Source organism: Zymoseptoria tritici, chromosome 3 (genome assembly GCF_000219625.1).
Source record: "Zymoseptoria tritici IPO323 chromosome 3, whole genome shotgun sequence".
NCBI classification, from domain to species: domain Eukaryota; kingdom Fungi; phylum Ascomycota; class Dothideomycetes; order Mycosphaerellales; family Mycosphaerellaceae; genus Zymoseptoria; species Zymoseptoria tritici.
The window spans coordinates 417,635-441,267 of NC_018216.1; the positions used below are offsets into that span (position 1 = coordinate 417,635).

Consider the following 23,633-nt stretch of genomic DNA (forward strand, 5'->3'; position numbering starts at 1 on the left):
AAATACATCCCCAACAGCCCGCCTTCCAGAACCATATCCTCAAAGCCGCTAGTTCGTATCGGGCATATCGATCCTGGCTCGCACCGTCGACTTCGTGTTCTTGCTGGAGCCGACTCTGCCGTGCGTCGTGTCATCCTCAACATTCGTCGCTTTCCCATCAATGTTAATCAATGGTTGAACGGACGCATGTGTATTCTAGGTTTGGCAGTTGAGATCTGGAAATACCTCTGTGCCGCTCATCCCGCTTTGCTCAATTTGCACCGCAACGGCCTGGGTTGTACCAATCGAGCAGGCGAAAGGAGGTACTGTATAGCGGATTCGCTCGTCGTACCGTTGACCCGGTCATGATACATGCATAATAAGTCTTCCTCCACTTCTCTCCACATCTCCCAAGATGAACCGGGGCGCGGCATACGACAACGCTACCGCATCCACGGCCCTCGCATTCCTCACAATGGCATACATACTCCTCCGACAAAACCATCGATCATCATCTATCACAAAAACGAGCACCAGCCTGCAATTCATGTCAGCAAACACCGCTCTCATCATAAACCACCTCTCCCCAAGGCAATACTCACCAATATACATACTCGCCAACCTGAAATCACTCGTAGCCTCCTGCACCAAAGCATCCACATAACCCTCCACACTCAACGGCACCGTCTCCCCTCTCAACAATCCCTTCAACTTCGTCGCAACACTCTCCAGAATCTCCGTCGGCGTCTCCGGCACGCCAGGGGTAGTCGACCGCTTCTTCTTCGTATTGACAAAGTCCGTCGTGGGATCGTACAAGAACGTTTCCAGCACCGTCATCAGCGTGTCTTTCTCCTGTCTTAGCAAACCCAAAGTGAGTTCGCTCGACTTGCGGAATGGTCCCTCGTAGCCGTACGGGCCCATGGCGTCGACCATGTTGTGGGTGAGGCGGAAAGGGACCATTTCCGGTTTCTCAAAGGTGAGGCCTTTGTCGAAGAGGCAGTTGAAGTCGACGTGGAAGACGCCGCCAGTGCCTTCTTCGAGGAGGATGTTCTCGCCGTGGCGGTCACCCAAGCCGAGGACGTGACCGACCATGGACATGACGGCGGCGGTGCGGGCGTAGCGAAGGCGGGCGTTGAACCAGATTTCCGGCTCGGGATAGGTTTCGGTGAACCATTCGTGGAGGGAGGCAGGAAAGAGGGAGAGGACTTTGGTGCGGAAGAGATCGGCGTTTTCGGGGGCGGAAGAAGCGTCGTCGAGAGTCTTTTTGATATCGGTGTAGTTTGGCCGGATGCCTTTGCGAGAGTAGATGTTGAGCAGGATGTCGCGCATAGGCTTGATACCCTCCACCCATTCGAGAGTTCCAGACTCTTCGCTCAACGGAGTGACGGCGTATGTTTTGATGTATAAGCGACGTTTGGCACTCTCGGTGTTGCGCTTGAGAGCTCGGTTGATGATGCCGTTGAACTCCATCAGACGTTGGTCCTTGCGAAGATCGTCCTTTGGCTTGCACAGAATACCATACAGCTTGCCGTCCGAACCTCGCATGTTGATTTTCTTGGGACGCTGCAAAGACTGCAGCACGAGCACATCATCCGTAAATGACTGAATCGTGACCTTGTCCGAAGTGAATGCTTTGTGACGACGAATGGTCTCGGAAGTTGCTGTCGCCGGCGCAGACGCCATCAGTGTCGCTTCGACCGGTACAACGAGATTGCTGGGAGCCAGTTTCATATTGAATTTGAGATCCTTGGTCAAGCTCACATGCGAAGACCTGCCCTCGATAGGATGCTCGGCAGCCAGTAACAGCCCATCTGTCAGTCGCTGACCCTGCTGGATCATCGTCCTCAAATCGATGCCGGTGGTATCGGACTTCAACTTGCTCTTGGGGTCTCTCAGTATGTTGAGGACCTCAGTTCCTCGCTCCACTCTCATTTTGTCAGTCGCTTTGACAACAGGCAGCATACTCCATAAAGCCTGACTGGGGTGAGCCGCGGCAATACGAGCCAGGATATTGCGCAGCTGCTTCCAGACCTCTGGGTGAGGATGTGTGATTCTTGAGATGAGCTGCGGTAGAGCGTGGTAGAACACGTAGGGCGGAACTCGTTCAAAGTACTTCTGCAACTGCTTATTGCACATCGCCAAAGCTTTGGATCGTCTCTCGAAAATTGCCTGGTCTTCTCTGGGGTCCTTCTTCACGGAGTCTTGTCCCAGTTCGAGCCAGAGAGTAAGGATTCTGGGAATAGTCTCGTGCCAATACTTGTTCCCGAAAGGAATGGATCGAAGCGAATTGTCAATCACCAGCTTGGTCATCTCGCCAGTCAGGAAGGCTTGTGATCGCTTCTCCTTCGGCAATGCCTTCTGCGCGTCCAGCAGCTTGCTGTAATGCTTACCAAGATAGTAATGGCCCTTCTCCCAACGCTGATAGCGCTGAGCAGCGGTCCGGTATCGATCGGTCATATCCTTGGTTTGGCTTTGCCCAGACGCGTCCAGCCATTTTGCCAAAAGTAGAGAAGCCTTGCCTGCAAGCATGTTCTGTTTCTGACCTGCGGTAGGATCGGTCACCGGGAGTGAGCCGATGTCCTCATCGCCAGACTCAAATACTCCAGATATTATCGCTGCGTCCAATGCCTGAATGGCCTGGCGCTGGTGGCCTTCATGCCAGAGAAGTCGAGCCTCTTCAAGCTTCGATCCTTGCTCACCACACTCAAGCGCTTTCAGTACCGCGTTGTAAGCACTGCTGGTGTTCTTCGTCTGTCGTGCGAGCCTCGCAGTGGTCAGCCACAGACTTCCATACTGCGGCATGGTGAAGGGATTATCGGCGCGCACTCGAATAGTTGCACGGCGAATGCCAAGCACATACTGCTTGTCTTGGATGTATGAGCCGATGACAGCGAGACGTTTATCCAGAATGTTGAGGAGCTGGCTGACTTGCTCCTGGTCCACTCGCATCAAGACTTCCAATTCGTGCAAAACGTGCAGCTTCATGATCTCGTCGTGACACGCCTGGAGGGAGTCGGTGCCGGCCATCGACAGCCCGTCCGTGACAGCTTTTCTCAGTGACGTGAGTTCCTTGACGAAGTGCTCCTCGGAGCCTTTCTCGGCGTAGAGCAGGATTCTCGCAATGCCAACATTGAAGTCGTGGGTAGGGTCCGGTTGGAACAGCTTCAGACGGCTCTCAAGTCCTGTCAGGTTGTCTGTCATCCAGCTTGCCTCTGCGGCGAGGGGAAGTATAGAAATTTGCGACGTTGCTTCATCTGGTGGTTCGTCCTGAGCGGCGTCCAGAAATCCATTGGCGTATCTTAGTAGGGGCGCATACTGCCCGGTCTCTCGCAGACAATTGAGCACATCGTGCTGTAAGTACGTGTCGCCCGGACTTTCCGTCAATTGTAGCTCATACCACGCCTGAGCAGCGGTCCATCGCCCAGCTTTGGCATGATTGATCGCTTGCTGCTCGTCCGAAACAATGGTGAGATGAGCTGCGATGCCTTCAAGCCCATCTGGCTCATCGATTTGAGAGTAGATGTCTTGAAGCTTGGAATACAAGTCTGTGCCCTCCTCTGAGAGACGAGGACCTGGAATCAGTGACCGCTTGGCACGAATGTGTTGCTCCCAATGGAACAGTGCTCGCGAGTACGAGCGACATTCAACAGCTTGCTGCGCTATGACCTTTGCAGGAATGGAAGCGAGAAAGGCCTCAACAGTGTCAATTTGACCCATGCTCTCAGCTTCGTCGAAGTCGTTGGGAGACACGCCGGTCTTGTATGCTGCTGCTCGAGTCTCCGAGAGGTCTTTCCTCTTTTCTGTCAGCCAAGTCGACATGTAATCCAGAACGGCAAAGACGTTCTCGCTGCATGAGCGAACCGTCTCTTGCTGCGCTGCACCATGGGGCGAGGTCTGTAGAATGGTCAAGAACTCATCCGTGAGGCCCTTCACTTCTGGCACTGTGCCGCCAACGACGACGTTGAGCACGGCATACGGGAAGATGAATCGTGCAATTGCGATGTCATGTCCTCGAATCGTACGTGCAAGCAGGGGAAACAGGACCTTCGGAGTGTCGCCTTTCGCCTTGAACAACAGGTCATGCGTGATCATGCGCAACCATTGGGTGTGACTGGCCTCGACAGAGAAGCTGGGATACGCTCGATTGGGAGCGCCGACGCTGTTGCTCGTCATTACATATCGCGAGCTGAGGAGTGGTGTGAGCGTGGCACGAATATGCTCCGGCAACTCGTTCCATCGCTTTAGGGAATCCGGAGCCTGAGAGCCACGTGGTCGCAGCATGGACGCACCCTCCAGATCGCAAAACGAAAGCAGTTCCTGTATGACGAATGCGAGAAATCCTTGCTGACGAGTATTGGTGACTGATTTGAAGGACTTGACCAAGATATGCTCGAAAAGAAACATGATCCAGTCAAAGACTTCGTCGGGCCTGCTGAAATTGGAAAGAACCAGGAGCTGTCTCTTGTTTCGTTTGGCTTCCACTTGGTTGGGGTCTAGACAGCCGATGATGCCCAGAGCTTTCCCGCAAAGTTCAGCTGCTTTCGCATCGGTGTTGGAGTACTTGACGGTGACATCAAGCAATGCGCTCAGTAGCTCGGATAGTACCGGAGATGGGTTCCCGCTGGCAGCTGTGTCATACACAAAGCCCTGCTGCGCTTCCAGGAAAATAACGAGCTCGGTCAATGCTTGAACAACGAGGGTATCGCCGTCGACGCGAAGTCTCCTGGCGAATGCACGAAACTGGCTCGACACACTTTCTTGGCCTTTCAATCTTTCGAACTCGGCAGCAAACTTTCCAAGAAGTGTGATTCCACCGAGAGATGGCAGGGTCAGTATGTTCTCGTGAAGCAGTCGATTGTGTTTCTTGATCAGATTCGCAATCATGTCGTATGTCTTGTGTTGCAGTTCAGGCGAGACTGCTGCCCAATGTCGAACAATGATCACAAATGTCTCATCAACGATGTTGACAAGGTCTTCTGCTTCAAGGACTGGGACCAGCGCAAGCCAGGCGCTGAATGCAACCTCGCAGGTCTCTGGCATCTCGAGCGCTGAAGTTAGACAAGCCCGAATTTGTGGGAGAGCAACAGACAGATGGCCCTTGGTGAGTTCAAACATCTCAATCATTGCTTTGAGGCATCTTGTCTTCTCGGACGTAGGCTCCGCTCCTATGCCACCTTCGAGTATCATCGAAAAGTGTGTCAAGATGCCGAGAATGTGGCGTTCGAGGAACGATGCAAGCGCACGTTTCGAGTTCATTTTCCGCTGCCCCGGTGTGCGTTCATTGATGTTGGCGACAGTTTGAAAAGCTGCGTATGCTCGAGACTTGCGATTCTCAGCCTCCTCTCCGCAGTGCTTCAGCATTTCGCAGGCAACCAGCACAGAGTCGAGCTTGACCAGACCATTCATGTCGGTGTTATTGAACGCGGGATCAACTTCCACCAGGCAGGAGAAAGCGACTTCCTCTGCATCTGTAACAGGTGCTTGCACGAGCAGCAGAGTAATGATCGACGCAAGATTGGTCCGAGGCTGCACGCATACGTCTCGAATGGTGCTGCCGTTTGCTCGGGCATTCGCGATTCGCTGGATGATGTCTTTCTTCTTGGTCAGCACCAGGGATGGCAGCGTCTCTCGTTGTGTTAGCAACAGAAATGCACTGACATCCATGTTGAGGAGCTCGCACAACTGCTGTGCCTTCTGTGGCTTTGCCACGAGATCCTGAACGACTGAAACAGCAATGGAGCGCCAGAATGGTTGAAAGAGATCCAAGACTGTCTTGCTTTTGGCGTGGGCTATCGCATCGATTTCGGAGAACGCGTATCCCAAGACCAAAGGATTAGGATGTCCTAGGTACTCGACCAAACGAAGCAACACGAGATTCAACTCTCGATCGCCGCATGAGACTGCGACTTGACCCCAGGCAGCGATCAGAGTTTCCTGCTCGCTAGCAATGTCCCGGTCGGAGAGTGTGCGGAGGTACTCCAGAGCCACTTGTCGATTGGACATCCGGATCTCCTCTGGCAGATCGTGTCGCAGAAAAGCAGGCAATGACTCCGCTGCAGCCATGCGCAGTTCACGTATGGAGCTGTGCAATGACGCCAGGCAATGCTTACCGAACTCAGACGTTGCCAATGCTGTGAGCTCCTGCGTATCATTTCTCTGCACGCAAGCACGCACCGCCAACATTGACAAGATGCGAGGCCGCTTGCTGTTCTGCAACTCCGGCACCGCAATCAAGCGCGTGACGGTAGCTGTGGCAGTGGCTAGATCGTGTTCCGCCAGCTCGTGCAAACATTTCCACGCAGCACATTTGTCCTCTTCCGAAAGAGTCGCATAAACGGAGTGGGCGACCAATGGCATGGCTGAGATGTCTGCGTTTTCCACGCCAGTGAGTAGCTTAGTGGTCTGGTGAAGCAATGCCGACTGCCGAGTCTCTGGCTCTTCGACCGAGATTCTCCTTCGCTTCCGCGGTCGCTTCCCTCGGCTTCGTAATGGCAGAGACACACTCAGCTCGGCAAAAACAGGTTGAAGTTCACTGTCCGTCGTAGCGCTGTCTTGAAGGAGAGAGTCTCGCATGGCGCATACGACTTCCGGCATCTCATCAGCAGAGACAAAGCGAGTGAGCCATGTTGTGGTTGCGATCTTCAAATCCTCATCCAAGCTGGACCACACGTCGTCGACGGCAAGGGCGCTCAATGCAGGCAGCAAACAGTCTCTGGATTTCTCCGAAGAAGTTCTCAAAGTAGCCAGCACGGCGCGGGCTAACGCTCGCTGTGTGGTCATCGATGGTCGAGTGTCTGCCACATTCTGAAGTAGAGAAGCCAGTAGCGACCAGCTTCGAGGTAATTGAATCAACTGCTCGACCGAGGACTCCCAAAGTCCGACTTTCTCCAGAGCTCCTTTGATGCCGGCCGCAACACGTTGAAGTCGTACGGACGCATCTTGCTGCCACGCCGAACTCAGACCCGAAACTTGCGAGACATGCAGTGCAATGACGAACGCTTGCGTCGGGCTCGTTATGGACGTCGTGTGACCCTGTGGCATTGCAATGGAATTCTCTGCTTGCGTCCAGAGCTTGCTGACGCTGCGTCCGGGGGGCAGACTACAGTTCAGCAATGTTTTTGATGAAGGCATGGCCTCGAGAGCGGAGATAAGATCTGTAAGAAGAGATAAGCCGAAGTCCACTTACCTGAGGCCTTTCTCACGTACCATCTACAGAGTCCTGGATCACCTCGCCCAGAGTGCGTGCATACTGCCAGATTGTCACGGATGTGCTCAAAGAGGCAAGGCTGGTCTCTAGCAGGCGACGAATGGTCAAATCTTCGCTCTTGGGTCGCCCGCCAAGAGCGAGTAGAGTCGCAAGCAGACTGAGTAGCAGTGGAGGTTCGTTTGGCGAAAGCTGAACCAGTAATACTTCTGGCTGGCGCTTCACAGTCGCTTGGATGACTGCCATGCTGTCGGAAGCAAGCGAAAGAAGAACATCATCGTTCTCGAACAGAACTCCAGTCGTAAGACGTTCGAGTACAGCTTGAACAAGCACTTTGACCAGTTGGGCATTGACACCGACGTCAGTCTCTTGCACATTAGCCTCGTTGTGAAGGAAGTCCTGGAGAAGATCCCGAATATTGGCCGTTTCTCCATGATGCTCGCTGCTTGCTTGAGGTCGAGTTTGATTGTGGACGATTTGGGCGGCCAATGTGGATTGTGGAGGGGCATCGTTGTCAGCACGCGCTCCATTGGCGATGACGGCGGGACGTCGAGCCATGCTGCATGTCTGTTGTTGATGGGATCATCTCAGACAATGATTTGCGAATCTTGTCAAGATGACAAGTCGAAGCGGAAGTGTCGTTGCCTCATGAGACGCGTGCCTGTCAAGTTCGCGCGCCGGGCCCCACACCAGCTGAACCTTAAAGCAGACATCAGTCTGAAGCATCACACCGAATCCTATCAGCGAACCGTCCTTTCAACTTCATTCATCGCTGATCTAGGAGGCCGATCGTTGAGCCGCAGTCGCCAGGATGGGCGTGTTTCAAACGAAGAAGTTCCGCTCGAGCGCGCAGAACAACACCGTCGCCGCCAAATACCGAAGCGCCCTCGCCCGCCGACCTTTCGCCCTCTTCGGTCTACCGTTCATCGCCACGATGCTTTTGGGCAGCTTCTTCCTCACGCCAGCGACAGCACTGCGATACGAGCGACACGACCGAAAAGTACGACAAGTGACAAAAGATGAAGAGTTGGGCATAGGGAAGGACAGGAGGAAAATCGACTTGGCGGAGGAGTACTATGTAAGTTGTCGTGATAGCGGCGGGATACTGAAGGACGGCCGCATGTGCTGACACTTGATGCGAAGAAACTTTCAGCAAAGGACCTGGACAGTTGGGAGCAGAAGCGAGTGAAGAGATTGCCTGGCGAACACGACGGAGTGATGTGAACGTGTGAGAGAAATCTACTGGACCCGCAGACTCATTGAACAATGGCCAGCAGGGTCACCGGTGACGACTGCTTCAACCAGGATGAATCACCATAAGAGGAGAGCTCACAGCACGGAGTCGTTCGGATCGTCGGCTGGTCAAAAACCAGGGGCCGTGGTGGACTAAGCATGGACGTTGAGGTTCAAAAGGATTTCCATCACACTTCGATGATCTGCCAAGAGGTATCGAGTGCCTGTTCGGAAGACCGATCGGCCTCACTTCAGCTGCCTCGCCCCAAAAAGGAAGTTGGAGGCGTCGTCGTGGTGCTATCGACCCTTCTGAAGAATAGCCTACACGCCTTGCCGACGTCGATCCAATTCAACGAGAATGAGCTGCTGTGAGACACGCACTTCTGTGGAGGAGCGTGTCGACTTGGAGGTGACAGTGATTGAGGACCAAACTGGCCCAAAATGCGAGTTGGTTGTCAAGGATCATGGGAAACCCCACTTCCTCTTACACGCAGAGACAGGAATGACAAAGTCGATGTCAGAACGACACGAGAGGAAGCGAGCGAGGATGTCTCTGTTTGACCTTGCACGACACGCCTGTTTGCTGCCTTCCAGCGCTGACACGTAGTCGCTCAAGACCTCTTAGTCGCATCAGGTTACCGCCAATGAAGTGAGCGACAGTACCGTCGAACCTTGAAATCGGCGTCATGAGCAAGGTTTGACCATCGTGCGGATCTCCCGGAGTGCGGGAGTCGACCCCCACCCAAAGCCAAAGCTCACCTAAAGAGCTCAACCAGCACCCTGTATCAGTGAATAGCACAATCGCGGTGACTGCTTTTTCGGAGCACCTGACCTTATCATGAAACGATTGTACAATCTCATAGGTGTACAATAAGCTGCCTTCAGCCATTCCATTCCGAACTTCATCAACGCTCACAAGCCCCAAATCGGCCCTCCTCTTAGCTTTCCGAAGTCGCGCCGCTTATCGTTTCGCGATAGCAAAGATCCACCGGTGACATCGACGTGGAGCTGTTTTTGTTCAAAACATTCACGACAAAATTTTGACTGTCACACGGCTTTGCGATTCTTAGATCGGCTCTCACGCTCCTTTCGACGACGTGCCCATACCAGGACGCACCGCCTGTGCCGATACATCAACATACAGCACCGACAAACAGAGCTGTCCACAATACAGGCCCGATCACCATGGCACAAATCACGCTCAACCCGCCGAAGGTCGACGCTGGCGGTAAGCGTGTGGCCGTCATGACCTCCGGAGGTGACTCGCCAGGCATGAGTCCATTTGTCCGAGCTGTGGTCCGTCAACTACTCGCCGAAGGGTGCACGGCGTATGCAGTCTATGAAGGGTACCAAGGACTGGTCGATGGAGGTGACATGATCAAAGAGATGGCATGGGAAGATGTGCGAGGCTGGAGCTCAGAAGGTGGCACACTTATCGGTACTGCTCGTTGCAAAGCATTCATGGAAAGAGCTGGGCGACTGGTCGCTGCGAATAACATGATCGAGAAGGGCATTGACGCTCTGATTGTGTGTGGTGGAGATGGCTCTCTGACTGGAGCGGACAAGTTTCGAGAGGAGTGGCCGAGTCTTTTGGACGAACTCGTATCCACCGGAAAGCGCAAGGAAGAGGCTATTGAACGACATCGCCATCTGAACATCGTTGGAGCGGTGGGCTCAATCGACAATGATCTCAGCGGAACGGATGCCACGATTGGATGCTACAGCTCACTGCAGCGTATATGTCAGTCGATCGACTATATCGACTCAACAGCCCTTTCTCACCAACGCGCATTCGTCATTGAGGTCATGGGCAGACACTGCGGATGGCTTGCCATGGCCTCCGCTGTTAGCTGCGGCGCCGATTTCGTGTTCACGCCGGAGAATCCACCCTCAGAAAACTGGCAAGAGGATATGTGCAAGGTCATTAAGAAGCATCGTGAGATGGGCAAACGAAAAACGATTGTAATTGTTGCTGAAGGTGCTCATGATCGCGATCTCAACCACATCTCGCCGGACATGGTCAAAGACCTGCTGTCAGGGACAGTCGGTCTGGACACAAGAGTGACAACGCTCGGGCACGTCCAACGTGGTGGTCCGCCTTGCGCCTACGATCGAATGCTTGCTACTTTGCAGGGTGTGGAGGCTGTCAAGGCGGCGCTGGAAGCGACACCGGAGACACCCTCGCCTGTCATTTGCATTCTGGAGAACAAGATTGTCCGCAAAGACTTGATGGAGGCCATCAGATTAACAAAACAAGTTGCAGTAGATATCGGCAAGAAAGACTTCGCTGCGGCAATGAAAGGAAGAGACGCAGAGTTCGAAGAGCTGTTGCAAGCTTTCCGAGTCACCACCGAGGCTGAGAAGGGCGTCTTGCGCATTCCAGAGGAGAAGCGCATGCGGATTGGTATCATCCACGTCGGCGCTCCCGCAGGAGGCATGAACGCAGCCACTCGTGCCGCAGTGGCATATTGTCTAAGCCGAGGGCACACCCCTGTCGCGCTACACAACGGATTCCCTGGCCTGGTTCGCCATCACGACGACAAGCCATTGGGATCTGTGCGAGAAGTATCATGGCTTGATGCCGAGAACTGGGGTTCAAAAGGTGGTTCTGAGATCGGCACAAATCGAGATCTTCCATCTGATGAGAGGTGCGGTCTCAAGAATGTCGCCTTCTGTCTCGAGAAGTACAAGATCGACGCCCTATATGTCATTGGCGGCTTCGAAGCCTTCACCGCCGTCTCGCAACTTCGCAAAGGCCGCGAACAGTTCGACGCCCTCAAGATCCCCATGGTCGTCCTCCCTGCCACAATCTCCAACAACGTTCCTGGTACTGAGTTCTCCATCGGCTCCGACACCTGTCTAAATGCGCTCATCGACTACTGCGACTCCATCAAACAGTCTGCCTCCGCCTCCCGCCGCCGCGTCTTCGTCGTTGAAACGCAAGGCGGCGCATCTGGCTACATCGCTACGATCGCTGGTCTATGTATCGGCGCCATCGCAGTCTACACACCCGAAGAAGGCATCCACCTCAATATGCTGGTCGAAGACATCAAATTCCTCAAGGAGCAATTCGCCAAAGACATCGGTCATGCCAAGTCAGGGAAGATCATCCTCCGCAACGAAAAGGCCAGCAAAGTCTACTCCACCGAATTCATTGCCGAAGCAATAAAGGAGGAATCCGGAGGCAAATTTGACTCCCGCTTTGCGGTTCCCGGCCACGTCCAGCAAGGCGGTACACCTAGTCCGATGGACCGCGTCCGAGCCGTGCGTTTCGCCATCAAGTCGCTGCAACATCTGGAGAGCTTCGCGGGCAAGTCGAAGCAGGAGATCGCTGACGATCCGCTTTCGGTGACGGTCATTGGCATGAAGGGTGCGCGGGTTAAGGTGAGAGACATGGAGAAGATCGAGAGGGAGGATACGGATTGGAAGGACCGAAGACCGAAGGATGAGTTCTGGATGGCGCTGGTGGATGTTGTGGATACGTTGAGTGGGAGGCCGAAGTCGACAAGGTCGCCGATACCAGGCGGGAGTCCGGCCATGAATGGGACGGCGAAATGAGTAAGATCTGTGGAGAGATATATGCTTACAGCGACTAGCTTTATGATATCTGCGCGGGCGTGCAAGTCGCATGGTCAAATCCAGCTTCGAACCAATCGCACCTGCGTGCTCGCGTATCCCGCTGTCCTCATTGCTCTGTTGTAGCTGATGCTCGAGATTCCTCCTCACCATGTTGTCTGCTCAAGCGCTGACTTCATGTTCCCGTATACTTCCATCTCGTGGAAAGTGATCTTCTCGAAGGGGACGGTGGCCTTGAATCCACCATGCTTGCTCTTGAGGCGTTGGAGGGCACGGAACACATCTCGGAGACGTATGCCGGCGCTCCTCTCAATGACGGCGATGGCTGCCGTACGTGACGGACCTACGGCAGTGTCGAGCGTGAGCTCCACCGCCGGAGGCTGGGTAACGAACATGTTCTTCCAATGCTTGACAGTTCCCGGGAGGCGTAAGTACCAGCGAGTAAACTTGTCGTCGGAGATCTTGATGGTGTAACTGTTCATTGGATAGGGCGATCCACGTTTCAACTTCCAAAGAGCTGGATGAAGAATGCCGACGATGCCGACGAGTCGGTAGCCTGGTTCGCTTGATTCACGAGACGCGATCTTCGGTTCCGCGACTTGCCATCCCGTCTCCAAATCTTTCACGAGCAGGTACGTCTTTTCGGCGACAGGCGCTAGGAACAGCTTCTGTCGCAGCTCGACAGAGCCCTTGGCGATGGTCGCGCGCCAGTCGGAGTGAACCGCACGAAATCTAACAAGCGTACGCATGTCCAAGTCTGCGGCAACCAAGATAATGTCAAGCAGCTCTGGAATGGCAAAGACCGTGCTTGCCGCATTTCCTGAGTATTGATCCGTTGTATTCGGGCGCGCCGTTTCGGCTCTTGCGCGGGATGTCGAGGTGGCGGGCATACTGTGGTATATTTTGTGGTGATTGCGCTGCTTGTAAATCGATGTTTGTCGGAATGTGAGGTGTTCAAGGAAGTACTGATCGATCGTTGAAGATGGATCCGATTTGGTGGTCGAGAATAAGGTAGGCTAGCACAAGCTCGAATTCACGTCTAGGTAGATTCACGTCTCTGCAGAGACAAGAACAAAGGGATGTGTCTTGCGATACTGACACATGTTCCGCATTTCTCATCCACAAGACACATCCGGATCGGATGACAGCAATAATCTCGATGTGCACATCGACGTGCGCCTAGCAAGTCCTAGACCTCAGAAATCACGCTAGTGTGGTTTTGACCCCTATTGTGCATCAAAGGAATCGAGCGATACTTCCGTACAAAAACGAGATATGCCTCGCACTTTCCAATGCAACAATTGATATCCAGAGAGTGACGTGCGCAGTATCGATCGGTCCGAGATCCCGTCACCTCGGAGCAAAATATCCACAACACCCTCTCGAAAAGCAAAAACAAGTCGAGCTCGAACTCGGACTTCTTCGCCAATGCCGGCTACTCCGAGCCGGTCATGAGAATCCACCAGACGTCTGCCACCAAAAACGGATGCAAGAGCAAAAGAAGATAGATGTCTTCTAATATTGCCCAGTCGGCTACTATTTATAGTAGCCAAATCTCGCCGGCTACAGATGTCCGGTCGTGATCACCCACCAAATGCCCACCTGTATGAGAAACTCTATTACAGAGAAGACCTGAAGGCTCGATTCCATTCTTGATTTCGGTCTTTTTCGGGCAATTTAAAGGAGATTTTAAGCTCGAAAAGTCGAAGGCCCGCGCACTATTTCTTATTCTCAAAGTCTTACATCGACCAAGTCGCTGCTTTGTTGGAGGGGCAAAATTTTGCGCGTACTTAACAGTGACAACGAGCTGGGCCCGAAGCTCTGCCGGTTGAGGCGGGAGGGCGGGCGGAGAGGCGTTTGTGGGCGATGGGTTCCCACGTGAGAAACTTACGTGGGCGATGGACGAAGCGTTCCTTTAGTGTATTCAGCCACATGCCACAGTTTGGCACTGCCCTGCGCGCATATTATGATTTTTGGTCTTGCGGCGGAAAGCGAAGCTGCCCTGCCCTGGAGTAGCGCATGATGACTAATCGCCGAAGTGAATGAATTTGGCCCTGTGCAGTCATTGATGATACACGATTACAGATCTGCCCAGGGGACAGCATGCTCAAACGTTGAGTTTGAAAGATGAATATGTGGCTGTGTGCAGAGATCCAAATTTCCATTGCAGAAGTTCAACCGGCAATAAGGAGGATAGCAGCTTATTCCAAATGATCCAGCCTTGCTGAGACTGCCTCCAAGAGCACGGCCATAAACATTGACCATACTGCTATCAGAAAGACTTCAAAATGATGTGACCCTATGATCAGAGCCTCGCGCTGGCTCAAACAAGTGTGTAACAAATATTCGAACAAAGCACCCGCCCGTGCCAGGACCACCTCGCATGCTGAGCAAGTTGTCAGTGCTGCCGCTCTCGTTCTCGTATCCGCCGCAGCCCACGTAGACGCTTTTCCCAGTGAGCGTATGTTCTACCCTTTGCCACCTGCGAATGGTCCTCAGACGTGGCCCCACAGCCTGAAATGGTGATTACGAATCGTCCCAATGCACGCTTTGGCAGCAAGAAACATTCCCGGTGGTAAGCTGCCAGCTCGTCCCTTATCTGCCCCAATGTCTGCGGTTGAGACACTTTCCGTACGCCCATCGGTCCGAACTCGTCATTTGATGTGAACTTGAGCTCGGCGCAAGGAGGTTGAGTGGCCAGCATGTTCTCCCACATTCCAGGTGCCCGGTTGAAGAAGCGCTCGTCTATCTCGGCAAGATCAGCGGGCTCTATGGAATGACACCTGCGAACTTGAAGTAGAGGATGGACTTTGACGATGGTCCGGATGTCGTCGCCGTAGGTATTGTCGCCGTGTTGTACGACCAGCGGCTGGCCCGGTTTCCCTTCGCGACAACACAGTTTCTCGCTGCTTAAAGCTGGATCCAGGAACATTTTCCTTCTCAGACTCTTGGAACAGTCGACGATGTCTTTGAAGAAAGAGTTGACCTCCCGAGCACGTGCGGCGTCTTCCATGGAGCAGTCCAACAGGATCATCTCGACCAGTTCCACGGTTTGGAACACGGTGTTTGCAGCGCTGATAGCCATCTTGGTTTGTTGGTGATGATTGGGACGAACGTGATGGTTCGATCGTGGGACGCACGGTGAGGTCGAGGAGTTTGGAGTCGTGGAAGTTTCCTTTGGGGTGCAGGCGAAGTCGCAGTAGTGCCGAACAGCTGAATGGTGATGAGTGTTGAGAATGATGGCGCGAAAGACAGTCTAGTGGCTGTCAACGATGTCGATGTTGATGCAGAAGTCTCGGTGACAAGATTGGGTCAAGATGTAGTAGATCGCAGATGTCACAAGCTTGAACTTCATTCACGTGAAAGCGCGGCTTCATGTTGAGTGCAACGGGAGTCATACGTACCGTGCCGATCAGATGCTAACTACAAAGTCTCATGCTTCCCTGTCGCTGTCCCCACGCATGCGCCTGCATCCACCTCCGTTGCCATGATGTTTCCTTCTTACATGTGCGAGCCCTGAAACAGCCGTCCCTCCTTCCTCGTGAGCAGCGTTTTGATACCTCTAGCAGCTCCTTCATTACCATGGCCGGGATCTACTCCATCTTCTGTGCCTGGCCTTCAGCCAGTCGTGCGGAGTTCGTCCGGCCCGCAGCTACCCGCCGATCCTCCTCAGTGACCGCATCGTGCGTTACGATGCCAACAAAGCTGATGCGGTTGGCGAGACCATCGGAGGGTCTTGGTCTGAGAGTACGACCCCGATCGAGTGCCAGCAACTCTGCTCTGAGTTCTCCGAGGGTGTGTGCAGTAGACTTGAAACCCTTTGAACGCGGCCCCTTCGTCTTCACGACCACCAATTCCAGCGACCGCAGAGGTGGCTGTGTAATCAGCATCGCCTCCCAGCGCCCCGACGGGCGATCCAGGAAGTCTTGCCCGACAATGGCGAGTCTATTTCCGGTGACGTAACGCCTTGTGGCTTCCGGTGAGGCGGTGCATGTGAGCAGCTTCAGTAGGGGATTAAGATTGACGATGGTCCGACTGTATGTGCGGTCTCGTGCAGTACGCGCTTCGCTCGCCAATACCAAAGGGACTGTTGTTGCTCTCCACGACCAGAGTGGGGCCACGAGCTTTTCAGCGCCCGGCGCTGCTTCCAAAAAGATCTTCTGCCTCAAACGCTTGGAGCCGTCGACAGTGGCTTGGACGAAGGTGTTGATACGGCGAGCGCAGGTGACTTCCTCCATAGTGCATCCCAGAAGAATCATCTCCAGTAATTCCGCGGTGCCGAACACGGTGGCAGCGCTGGTGGCCATGTTGAGGAGTGGTGGCGGTGAATTTGCGTGTATGTGGGTCGGAGGAGCGCGAATGTGGTGGTGGTCGTTGGCGGAGATCGACGGGCCCGGTGATGAAGCGTCTCCGTGGAATGGTCGGAGAAGATGAAGTGGAAGTTGCCGAAGCTGGCATGGTGCTTGGTGAAGTTTTGGAGAGCGTCGCGCTTGCCACGTTGTGCGGGCCGAGAGCGCGGCATTCATCACTTTGCCCGATACCTATCTCACTCAATGTTACGACAAACTTCACAAACGATACCAGCTGTGAGCACTGATGTGAGGTTGCTGTCATCCTGAACCACATTTCATGTGCTCGTACAGAATACATACCACGAAGATGACCCAAATGCCTCATCATTCCCGACTACCGCCCATTCATGCCGCGGCCTCTGTGCTCTCGCTAACAGTCCCGCTCTCCTGTACGTTCTGTCCATTTGGCACCGCTGCCGATCCCGCCTCTGCAGCTTTCGCATCTTCGCTCTTCTTCTTCGCAGCTAATTGCCAGCTCGGGATGGCGGCCTTGCCACCGAGCAGACGGCTGTATGTTGTGTTGGCTCCATCGCGATTAGGCAACTCACGCGCAGCAGTTGGCGTGTTGCCAGAGTTGGGTGTTTGACTGTTGTACACTGGAGCAGTGTATGGTGAGGACTGAGCGGCCGTGCCGTTTGTCTCCAGGGCACCATTCTCCGCGGACGACGGTATAGCACCAGTTCCATTTACGGTAGGAGCATCAGTGGCCGGCCTTGCGGAGGAGAAAGACGGCGTAGACCTCGCCGGCGGCGCGCCACCGCCCTGCATGCGGTTCGCAACGAGCGTCTTCAAGCTCTTTACCTCCGCCACCAACTCCTTCAAGCGCTCCTCGGTAGCAGCCTTCTCCTTCTCCAGCGCCTTCGGTATGCTATCCCTGATGTCTCCAATCTCCTTTGCAATTCGCTTCGATTCGAGCTCCCGATCTTCGTTCGCAGCCTTCATCCTTCCGACCACACCCTCCACCTCTCCCAACGCACTGTCTAATCTTTCTTTCCGAGCCGCCTCATTGGACTTCAACTCCTGCGTATCTGTTGCCAACTGATCGAGCAGAGCGAAGGCTTTGTCGAAGGATGCGTCAATCGAAGATTTGTCTTGCTCGATCTGGGCGGGTGTCGGCGGCGAGATGAGAGGGTAGATGTAACGCTTCGCCGTCCAGTACAGAGCATATCCTGCGCCACCAAAGACCGTCGCTGCTATGAAGTAATCACGCCAGTCCCGATGAGGAGGCTCTGGAGGCGGCTGTTGCCATTGCGGAGGGTATCCTTGTTGTGCGGGTTGGTATCCTGTGTTGTTGTACTGCTGGGGTTGTCGATATGCTACTGGTGGCTGGGAGGATGCGGGAGACTGTCCGACGCGGGCGAGAGAAGTGTCGATTTCGTCTTGAGTCAGGTTCTTGGAGCGGAGAAAGGCGATACGCTGTTCGATCGGTGCGTTTGCGACGGACGGATCCTGGAGGACTGCAAGAGATGTGTAAGATACAGGCAATAGGTGATAAGAGACGAGTCGCGATACTCACAGCTTACAGCTCCCTCGATCAGGTCCTCTCGGACCATCTTGGGATTGAGATTATATCTCACGAACTGTGTGACTGCTGAACACCAATACTTTCTACAAGTCGCAATTGAGCAGTGTATCGTGAGAGTGTGAAGTGATCACCAGCATGTGAGAAGTTGGAGGTCGTCCAAGTTGTCGGCTCAAGACGCCTCGGCTTGTCGGGGCGGCAGCGACCGTCTGCCGAAAAGTCAAAGTCGATGGCAACGGCTTGGCGCGCTTTGTTTACTCGGGAAGGCGCGCCGACTTCAGCTTCATCCCACCAAAGCACACGACATTCAGTCTACACCATCCCGGCTTGTCGCATTGCGCTTTTGACACCAGAGATAGACAGACAACGCTTACGCGATCAAGATGTCGCAAGAATCAGGACTTTTCTCCGTGCGACGGCCGAGAGAGGTGAGCACGCAGCGACAGCACGATCAACAAGGTGGCAGAGACTGACAACACGACAGACACTCGGCGCCGTCTCTCACAATGCCTCCGCGATTCCGATGCCAGCATCTGCAATGAAGCGCTCAAATTCGACATCAGGATTTGGCGCAGGATCGCAAACGACGAATCACGCACGATCAACCTCTGGCTCACGAATGTCACTCGCGCCTGGAAGGCCTTCACAACCAATGTTTCGATCATCATCTGGCGACAATCTTGCAGGAATGGGGTTCTCTACTGTACAGCGACCGAGCACACAGAACATCTTTGCGAGCACAGGCGGTGGGAGGAAGAGCTTTGCGCCAGTGAGCAGCACACCCGCGAATCCGATACAATTGCAAGAAAGCACAGCGCGAAGGAGCAGCGTATACAGTGCGCGACCATCGGCGGGGTTCGGACCACAAGGACACCAGTCTTTCTTTGCGACCGCACCTCCGATGAACGGCATACCCGCGGATCCTCGACGACTACGCGACTCCAGCACAAGGGCTGCAATGGGCCAGGAGCTTATGGAGTTCCTGACTCAACGTAACTTTGAAATGGAGATGAAGCACAGTCTGACACACAAGACAATGTCTTCGCCTACGCAAAAGGACTTCAACCTCATGTTCCAGTTTCTCTACCACAACATCGATCCATCTTACCGATTTCAGAAGAACATTGATGCGGAGGTGCCTCCATTACTCAAACAACTGCGATACCCATTCGAGAAGAACATCTCGAAGAGTCAACTTGCGGCTGTCGGAGGCAACAACTGGAGCACGTTTCTCGGACTTCTCCACTGGATGATGCAGCTGGCCAAGATGATGGAGCAGTACAGCACGGGGATGTGGGATGATGCGTGTGCGGAGGCAGGATTCGATGTCAGTGCGGATCGGATCACATTCCAATTCTTGTCAGACGCGTACAAGGAGTGGCTATCGATCGAGGATGATGACGACGAAGAGGAGGAGGCAAAGAGAAGGATTCAGCCGCACATCGAGGCGATGGCTGTCAAATTTGAGCAGGCGAATGCTGCAAACCTGGAACAGCTGAAGCAATTGGAGACTGAGTCGGAGGCATTGCAGAAGCAGATTGACGATCTTGGGAAGAGCGCTCCAAGATTGGCCAAATTGGACGAGACTATCAAAATTCTGGAGGAGGACCGACAGAAATTCGAACAGTACAACGCGAGCATGGACGCCAAGGTGGAGAAGTACACGCATAGGGCGTCTCTGCTGCAACAAGAGATTGAGAAATGCGAAGCAGAGATGGCGGAAGCGGAAGCGGAACGGACAGAACTGCAACGAAAAGTCGACGAGCAAGGCTTGAGCGTGCAGGACATCGACCGCATGAACACCGAGCGAGAACGACTCATCAAGGGCGTGGAAAGTACGCAGACTCGTCTCGAAGAGGCCAGAGAACGCACATCGAAGAAGGAGGGAGAGACGGGCGCCAAGCTCGACGAACTTGAACAATGCGTACAACGGTATAATAGTCTGGGCTACCAGATCGGCGTCATCCCCTCGACTGCTCAGAACGCCGCGAAGTTCGAGTACGAGATACGGCTGCAGCTGAACTCTGGCCCGGACTTCTCTGCATCACAACAGTTCTCCGCTTCAACCAGCGTAGCGCCCTCCTCAGATCGCCTGCTTGCAGACTCGAATACAGGCTACTCACCACAACATCTTCTCCCGACGCCGGACCTCAAAGAATGCAAACGACAACTGCAGACTTTACGAAAGACTCTATCCGACCGAAGGAACACCGCGCTGGAAGAAGATATGGCCAAGATTGACATGCTGGACAAGACTCGTGAAGCGCTCGAAGACAAGGCAGCCGAGCTGGAGACTCTCAAGCATCGCGTAGGTGGCGCACAAGAGGCGTTCGAGAAAATGCGAGAAATTGGCGCCACACAGGCGATGGCCAGTGAGGCGCAAATCGAGAAGATGGAGAAGGAACTGGGACGGATGAGATTGGGCATTGGAGAGAGTGTGGACGTCGTCTCGGGCATGGAGATGAATGTCAATCTTGAGTACGTTCTTTCTAATTTTGACTGCGAGTACGATTACTGACTATCGCGACAGATACGAACAAATGACCTTCCGTGCCGCCGAGCTACGAGAAGAGCTCCACACCGAGCTGGAACGGATATTGAAGTACGTTGTGGACTTCAAGATCCACATCCAGGGCACTTTGGAGAACTATGAGACTTTTGTTGCGGGAGAGGTGGAGTCGGAGTGGGAGGAGAAGGCGATGGATGAGGCGAGGCTTGGGACTGCGCGACAAGACTACGACCATGATGGAGATGTGTTTGATGAGGATGGTGATGTGAGTATGGATGATTGAGTATCGAGTGAGATGTTTCTGGATTCTGCGTTTTGCGTTACGAGATACCACTTGAGCGAAGGTTACCATATGACTAAATTCCGGTCAATTTCAAGGCGATCAAAGTGATTCGACTCCTCGAGAAGGTGTCAATGCATCTCAGTTTGAGTTGCTTTTCCGGGTAACATGCTGCTATACAGGTGTATCGGTAGCTCTGGACATTCACGCATCGAATACACTTCGAAGCTAGCCGAAGCCTAAACTCCGACAGGCCTGTGTCATCAGTAGCAGCTTCTCTCGACTTGCTGATTGCCAGACGAAAGTCCTTCCAGGAGAGTTTACCAAGTAGCGAAGATATGTGACAAGGAATTGCTCGCTATGTGCAGATCGGATACCGGGAGGCCTAAGTGACATCACTGTCATGTGCAAAACAGCCTCCGGAAGCACGGAAGACAGATTTGCCATTCACCCTTCGCAATGTTTGGAGATAGACTCTTCTTGTCGATACTGGTAGTCTATAGAGTTGGTACAAGGAGCATGACTCCAGATCTATGCTCATAAACGCCACAGCGCAAGATGTGGTACCCGTCGGGGGAACCTAGAAGTGAAACATGCTGAAATCTGTAGCCATGTGTCAATGGCAGATTCACCCTCCATCAGCTGCTTGAGCCTCCATATAACAAGGACGTGCTGTCCAGCGAGAGTCTTCTCCTGACGAACTTCCCTTCTTGCTCCGACATCTACTGACTTAGAACGTTCGACGCACGTTGGCTCTGCGGAAAGACCTGCCGTCAATCAGCACCTCAGCCATGGCAATCCGTCCACCTCCCGCGGAACTCGTTGGCACCGCCATCGCTTGCTTTTTCTTACCTGCCATGGTCGACGACTTTGCCACGACAACATTCATCATCTCCCTGGTATTCAGGGCTACAGCCAAGATCTCCGGGAAACCTCTCAAGTTACACCGCATCGTCCTCTGGCGCTTGGTCGTCTTTTTCACCAACACCGCTCTCGAGTACCTGCTCCACGATGCGCCGCCAGGGATGATTCCCAGCGGCATGAAGATGTGGGAGTGTTTCTGGGGGACAATGGCGCTCGTATGCTTGGTACAAGGGCTCGCAGAACTCTCGGAATGAGCGCATCGAGGTAAACATGACTACTGTTCGATATTGAGGATATGCGAACCGTGGCTGACGAACGCTCGGAGGGAGCTTCGGCATCCGGGCTAAGAGTCAGCCGGCTGCAGAAAGCGAGTGCTGGTGAAGTATGTGAGCTCGAGGCCGCGTAAGGGGCAAAGAAGGTTCAGGAGACAAGTTGCAGTATCGATGAATGATGTTTCCAGAGCGTGATGCAGAATTGATGATGAGAAGAGCCCGCCAAAATTTGCGCGAGCGGATTCGCTCCTTCCAACGAGAGCGCAGCGGTTGGGTAGGCGCAGGTGGAGTTGTTGTGATTTCCTTGATGCAACAGATTCGAATCTCCGATCTTCAACGTCTTTCTTGCTTCATGTTCTCTCCATGTCACTCTCACAATTCCGCTTCGGATCTCTTGACCTTCTCTTCACTCGCAAACATCCCGTGACGATGCTGTCCTTCAAAAGCCAGTCCGGCGACAAGACAAAGACGCCGGATTCACGTGGCTCGTCACTTCGGCGATTCAGCTCCATCGCCTCGTTCCAGACACTCAACCCATTTCACCGTCGCCGTTCAAACAACACGACCGATTCACCTTCCAGCAATGTGTCGCAGACCAGCATCACCGCTGAAGCGCATCAAACACCCAAAGCCTTCTCTTCTCCGCTGATCGAGCCTGTTCCGCCACCACCGCCAATGTCGATGCTATCCAACGATTGGCCCGCTCGGCGTAGCAGCTATGTCTGCTTGCCAGATGATCCGATCGGTGGGATGCCGCGCAGTCGGACCTTCAGCAATCTCCCACTACCAACCAGAGTCAAAAGGGTGTCCAACCCACTGCAATCCTCCAAGTCGAACATGCGCCTTCCCTCGATGATGCAGTCCAAGTCGCACGCTCGACTGCCCTCCTTACAACATTCGACTCGCATACCCTCGCCGGTCCAGTCTCACAGGAAATACTCGACATCCCGACTGCCAGTGGTGGACCACAGGCCATCCGTCGACAACAGGTCTTCCGCCGACAAGAGACGCCTGCCACGCTCGGATACCATGCCGCTTCTGTACGGTCATGACAACAACAGCAGCTTTTCTCGCTCCACAGCCCTTGAGGAGAACATCTCTCTGAATCCGATACGCCCGGTTTCGACCATCGACATGACAGCGGACAACACAAACCCATATGGTGCCTCGAGTGTTACGCATCGCACCAATGACTATGGTCGTGCATGGCAGCAGACGGAAAATAGGCGCATGTCACGCCCCGGCCAGTCCCACTCTTCCTCTGATCCATTCCCGAGTTTCGAGCAGCAGACTGCTGATCTCACAGCCCTTCCGCAGAAGACTAACAGCTCTCCCATCGCATTCCGCAGCTCGCGGGATCGACCAGGCACTCCAGGTCAGTCAGTACAGCGCTGGAACTCCCAGCCCGTGCTGTCAAACACTACAAACATCAACCGCCACTCTCATGGAGAGATCAAGCAAGCTCGGCTGATGTCCGCTCGGCAAGCACCCACTCCGCCGCCACCGAAGACTCCAGTCGCAGCGCAAGTTCTGAACAGCAGCTCGAATCTTCGGTTGGTGAGCCACGCCTCTGACCATATTCGGCACCTCTCAGAGCAGATCTCTCCAGCTCGAATGAGCCTTACGGGTCAGCTACGCTCGCGAGCCAACTCGGTCAACCCAAACGTAGCCCTCAGTACGAGTCCGGCAGCTCCAGCACCGCAGATCTTCTGCGCCGAGCCTTTTGCGTATTGGACAGGTCGATTCTCCACTCTCAACGACCGATACCGGAATGAAGAACTCCTCGAGTCAATCCCAGGCGCTGGCCCAAAGTCTCCGGAGACTCAGTCCAAGAACGACTCT

General features: G+C 54.0%; 7 protein-coding genes across 7 annotated transcripts; 3 read left to right on the plus strand and 4 right to left on the minus strand.

The window, feature by feature from the left end:
- Positions 1-342: 342 nt before the first annotated feature.
- On the minus strand, positions 343-6,336 carry MYCGRDRAFT_39514 (uncharacterized protein; the record flags this gene model as incomplete). Its single annotated transcript, XM_003854567.1, has 1 exon — positions 343-6,336. The coding sequence occupies one exon, from the start codon at positions 6,334-6,336 to the stop codon at positions 343-345; it is 5,994 nt and encodes a 1,997-aa protein (XP_003854615.1).
- A 1,630-nt stretch (positions 6,337-7,966) lies between these two features.
- On the plus strand, positions 7,967-8,533 carry MYCGRDRAFT_56211 (uncharacterized protein; the record flags this gene model as incomplete). Its single annotated transcript, XM_003853618.1, has 2 exons — positions 7,967-8,261; positions 8,327-8,533. The coding sequence occupies 2 exons, from the start codon at positions 7,995-7,997 to the stop codon at positions 8,405-8,407; spliced, it is 348 nt and encodes a 115-aa protein (XP_003853666.1).
- A 913-nt stretch (positions 8,534-9,446) lies between these two features.
- Positions 9,447-11,974, plus strand: PFK (6-phosphofructokinase; the record flags this gene model as incomplete). The annotated part of the gene is made up of 2 exons (XM_003853619.1): positions 9,447-11,122; positions 11,198-11,974. The coding sequence occupies 2 exons, from the start codon at positions 9,602-9,604 to the stop codon at positions 11,972-11,974; spliced, it is 2,298 nt and encodes a 765-aa protein (XP_003853667.1).
- Positions 11,975-14,390: 2,416 nt separating this feature from the next.
- On the minus strand, positions 14,391-15,077 carry MYCGRDRAFT_91395 (uncharacterized protein; the record flags this gene model as incomplete). The annotated part of the gene is made up of 1 exon (XM_003854566.1): positions 14,391-15,077. The coding sequence occupies one exon, from the start codon at positions 15,075-15,077 to the stop codon at positions 14,391-14,393; it is 687 nt and encodes a 228-aa protein (XP_003854614.1).
- A 508-nt stretch (positions 15,078-15,585) lies between these two features.
- Positions 15,586-16,299, minus strand: MYCGRDRAFT_91396 (uncharacterized protein; the record flags this gene model as incomplete). Its single annotated transcript, XM_003854565.1, has 1 exon — positions 15,586-16,299. The coding sequence occupies one exon, from the start codon at positions 16,297-16,299 to the stop codon at positions 15,586-15,588; it is 714 nt and encodes a 237-aa protein (XP_003854613.1).
- Positions 16,300-16,615: 316 nt separating this feature from the next.
- On the minus strand, positions 16,616-17,931 carry MYCGRDRAFT_69313 (uncharacterized protein; the record flags this gene model as incomplete). Its single annotated transcript, XM_003854564.1, has 3 exons — positions 16,616-16,852; positions 16,940-17,801; positions 17,861-17,931. The coding sequence occupies 3 exons, from the start codon at positions 17,895-17,897 to the stop codon at positions 16,690-16,692; spliced, it is 1,062 nt and encodes a 353-aa protein (XP_003854612.1).
- Positions 17,932-18,249: 318 nt separating this feature from the next.
- MYCGRDRAFT_84991 (uncharacterized protein) lies at positions 18,250-20,658 on the plus strand (the record flags this gene model as incomplete). The annotated part of the gene is made up of 3 exons (XM_003853620.1): positions 18,250-18,294; positions 18,351-20,344; positions 20,397-20,658. The coding sequence occupies 3 exons, from the start codon at positions 18,250-18,252 to the stop codon at positions 20,656-20,658; spliced, it is 2,301 nt and encodes a 766-aa protein (XP_003853668.1).
- Between the last annotated feature and the right edge of the window lie 2,975 nt (positions 20,659-23,633).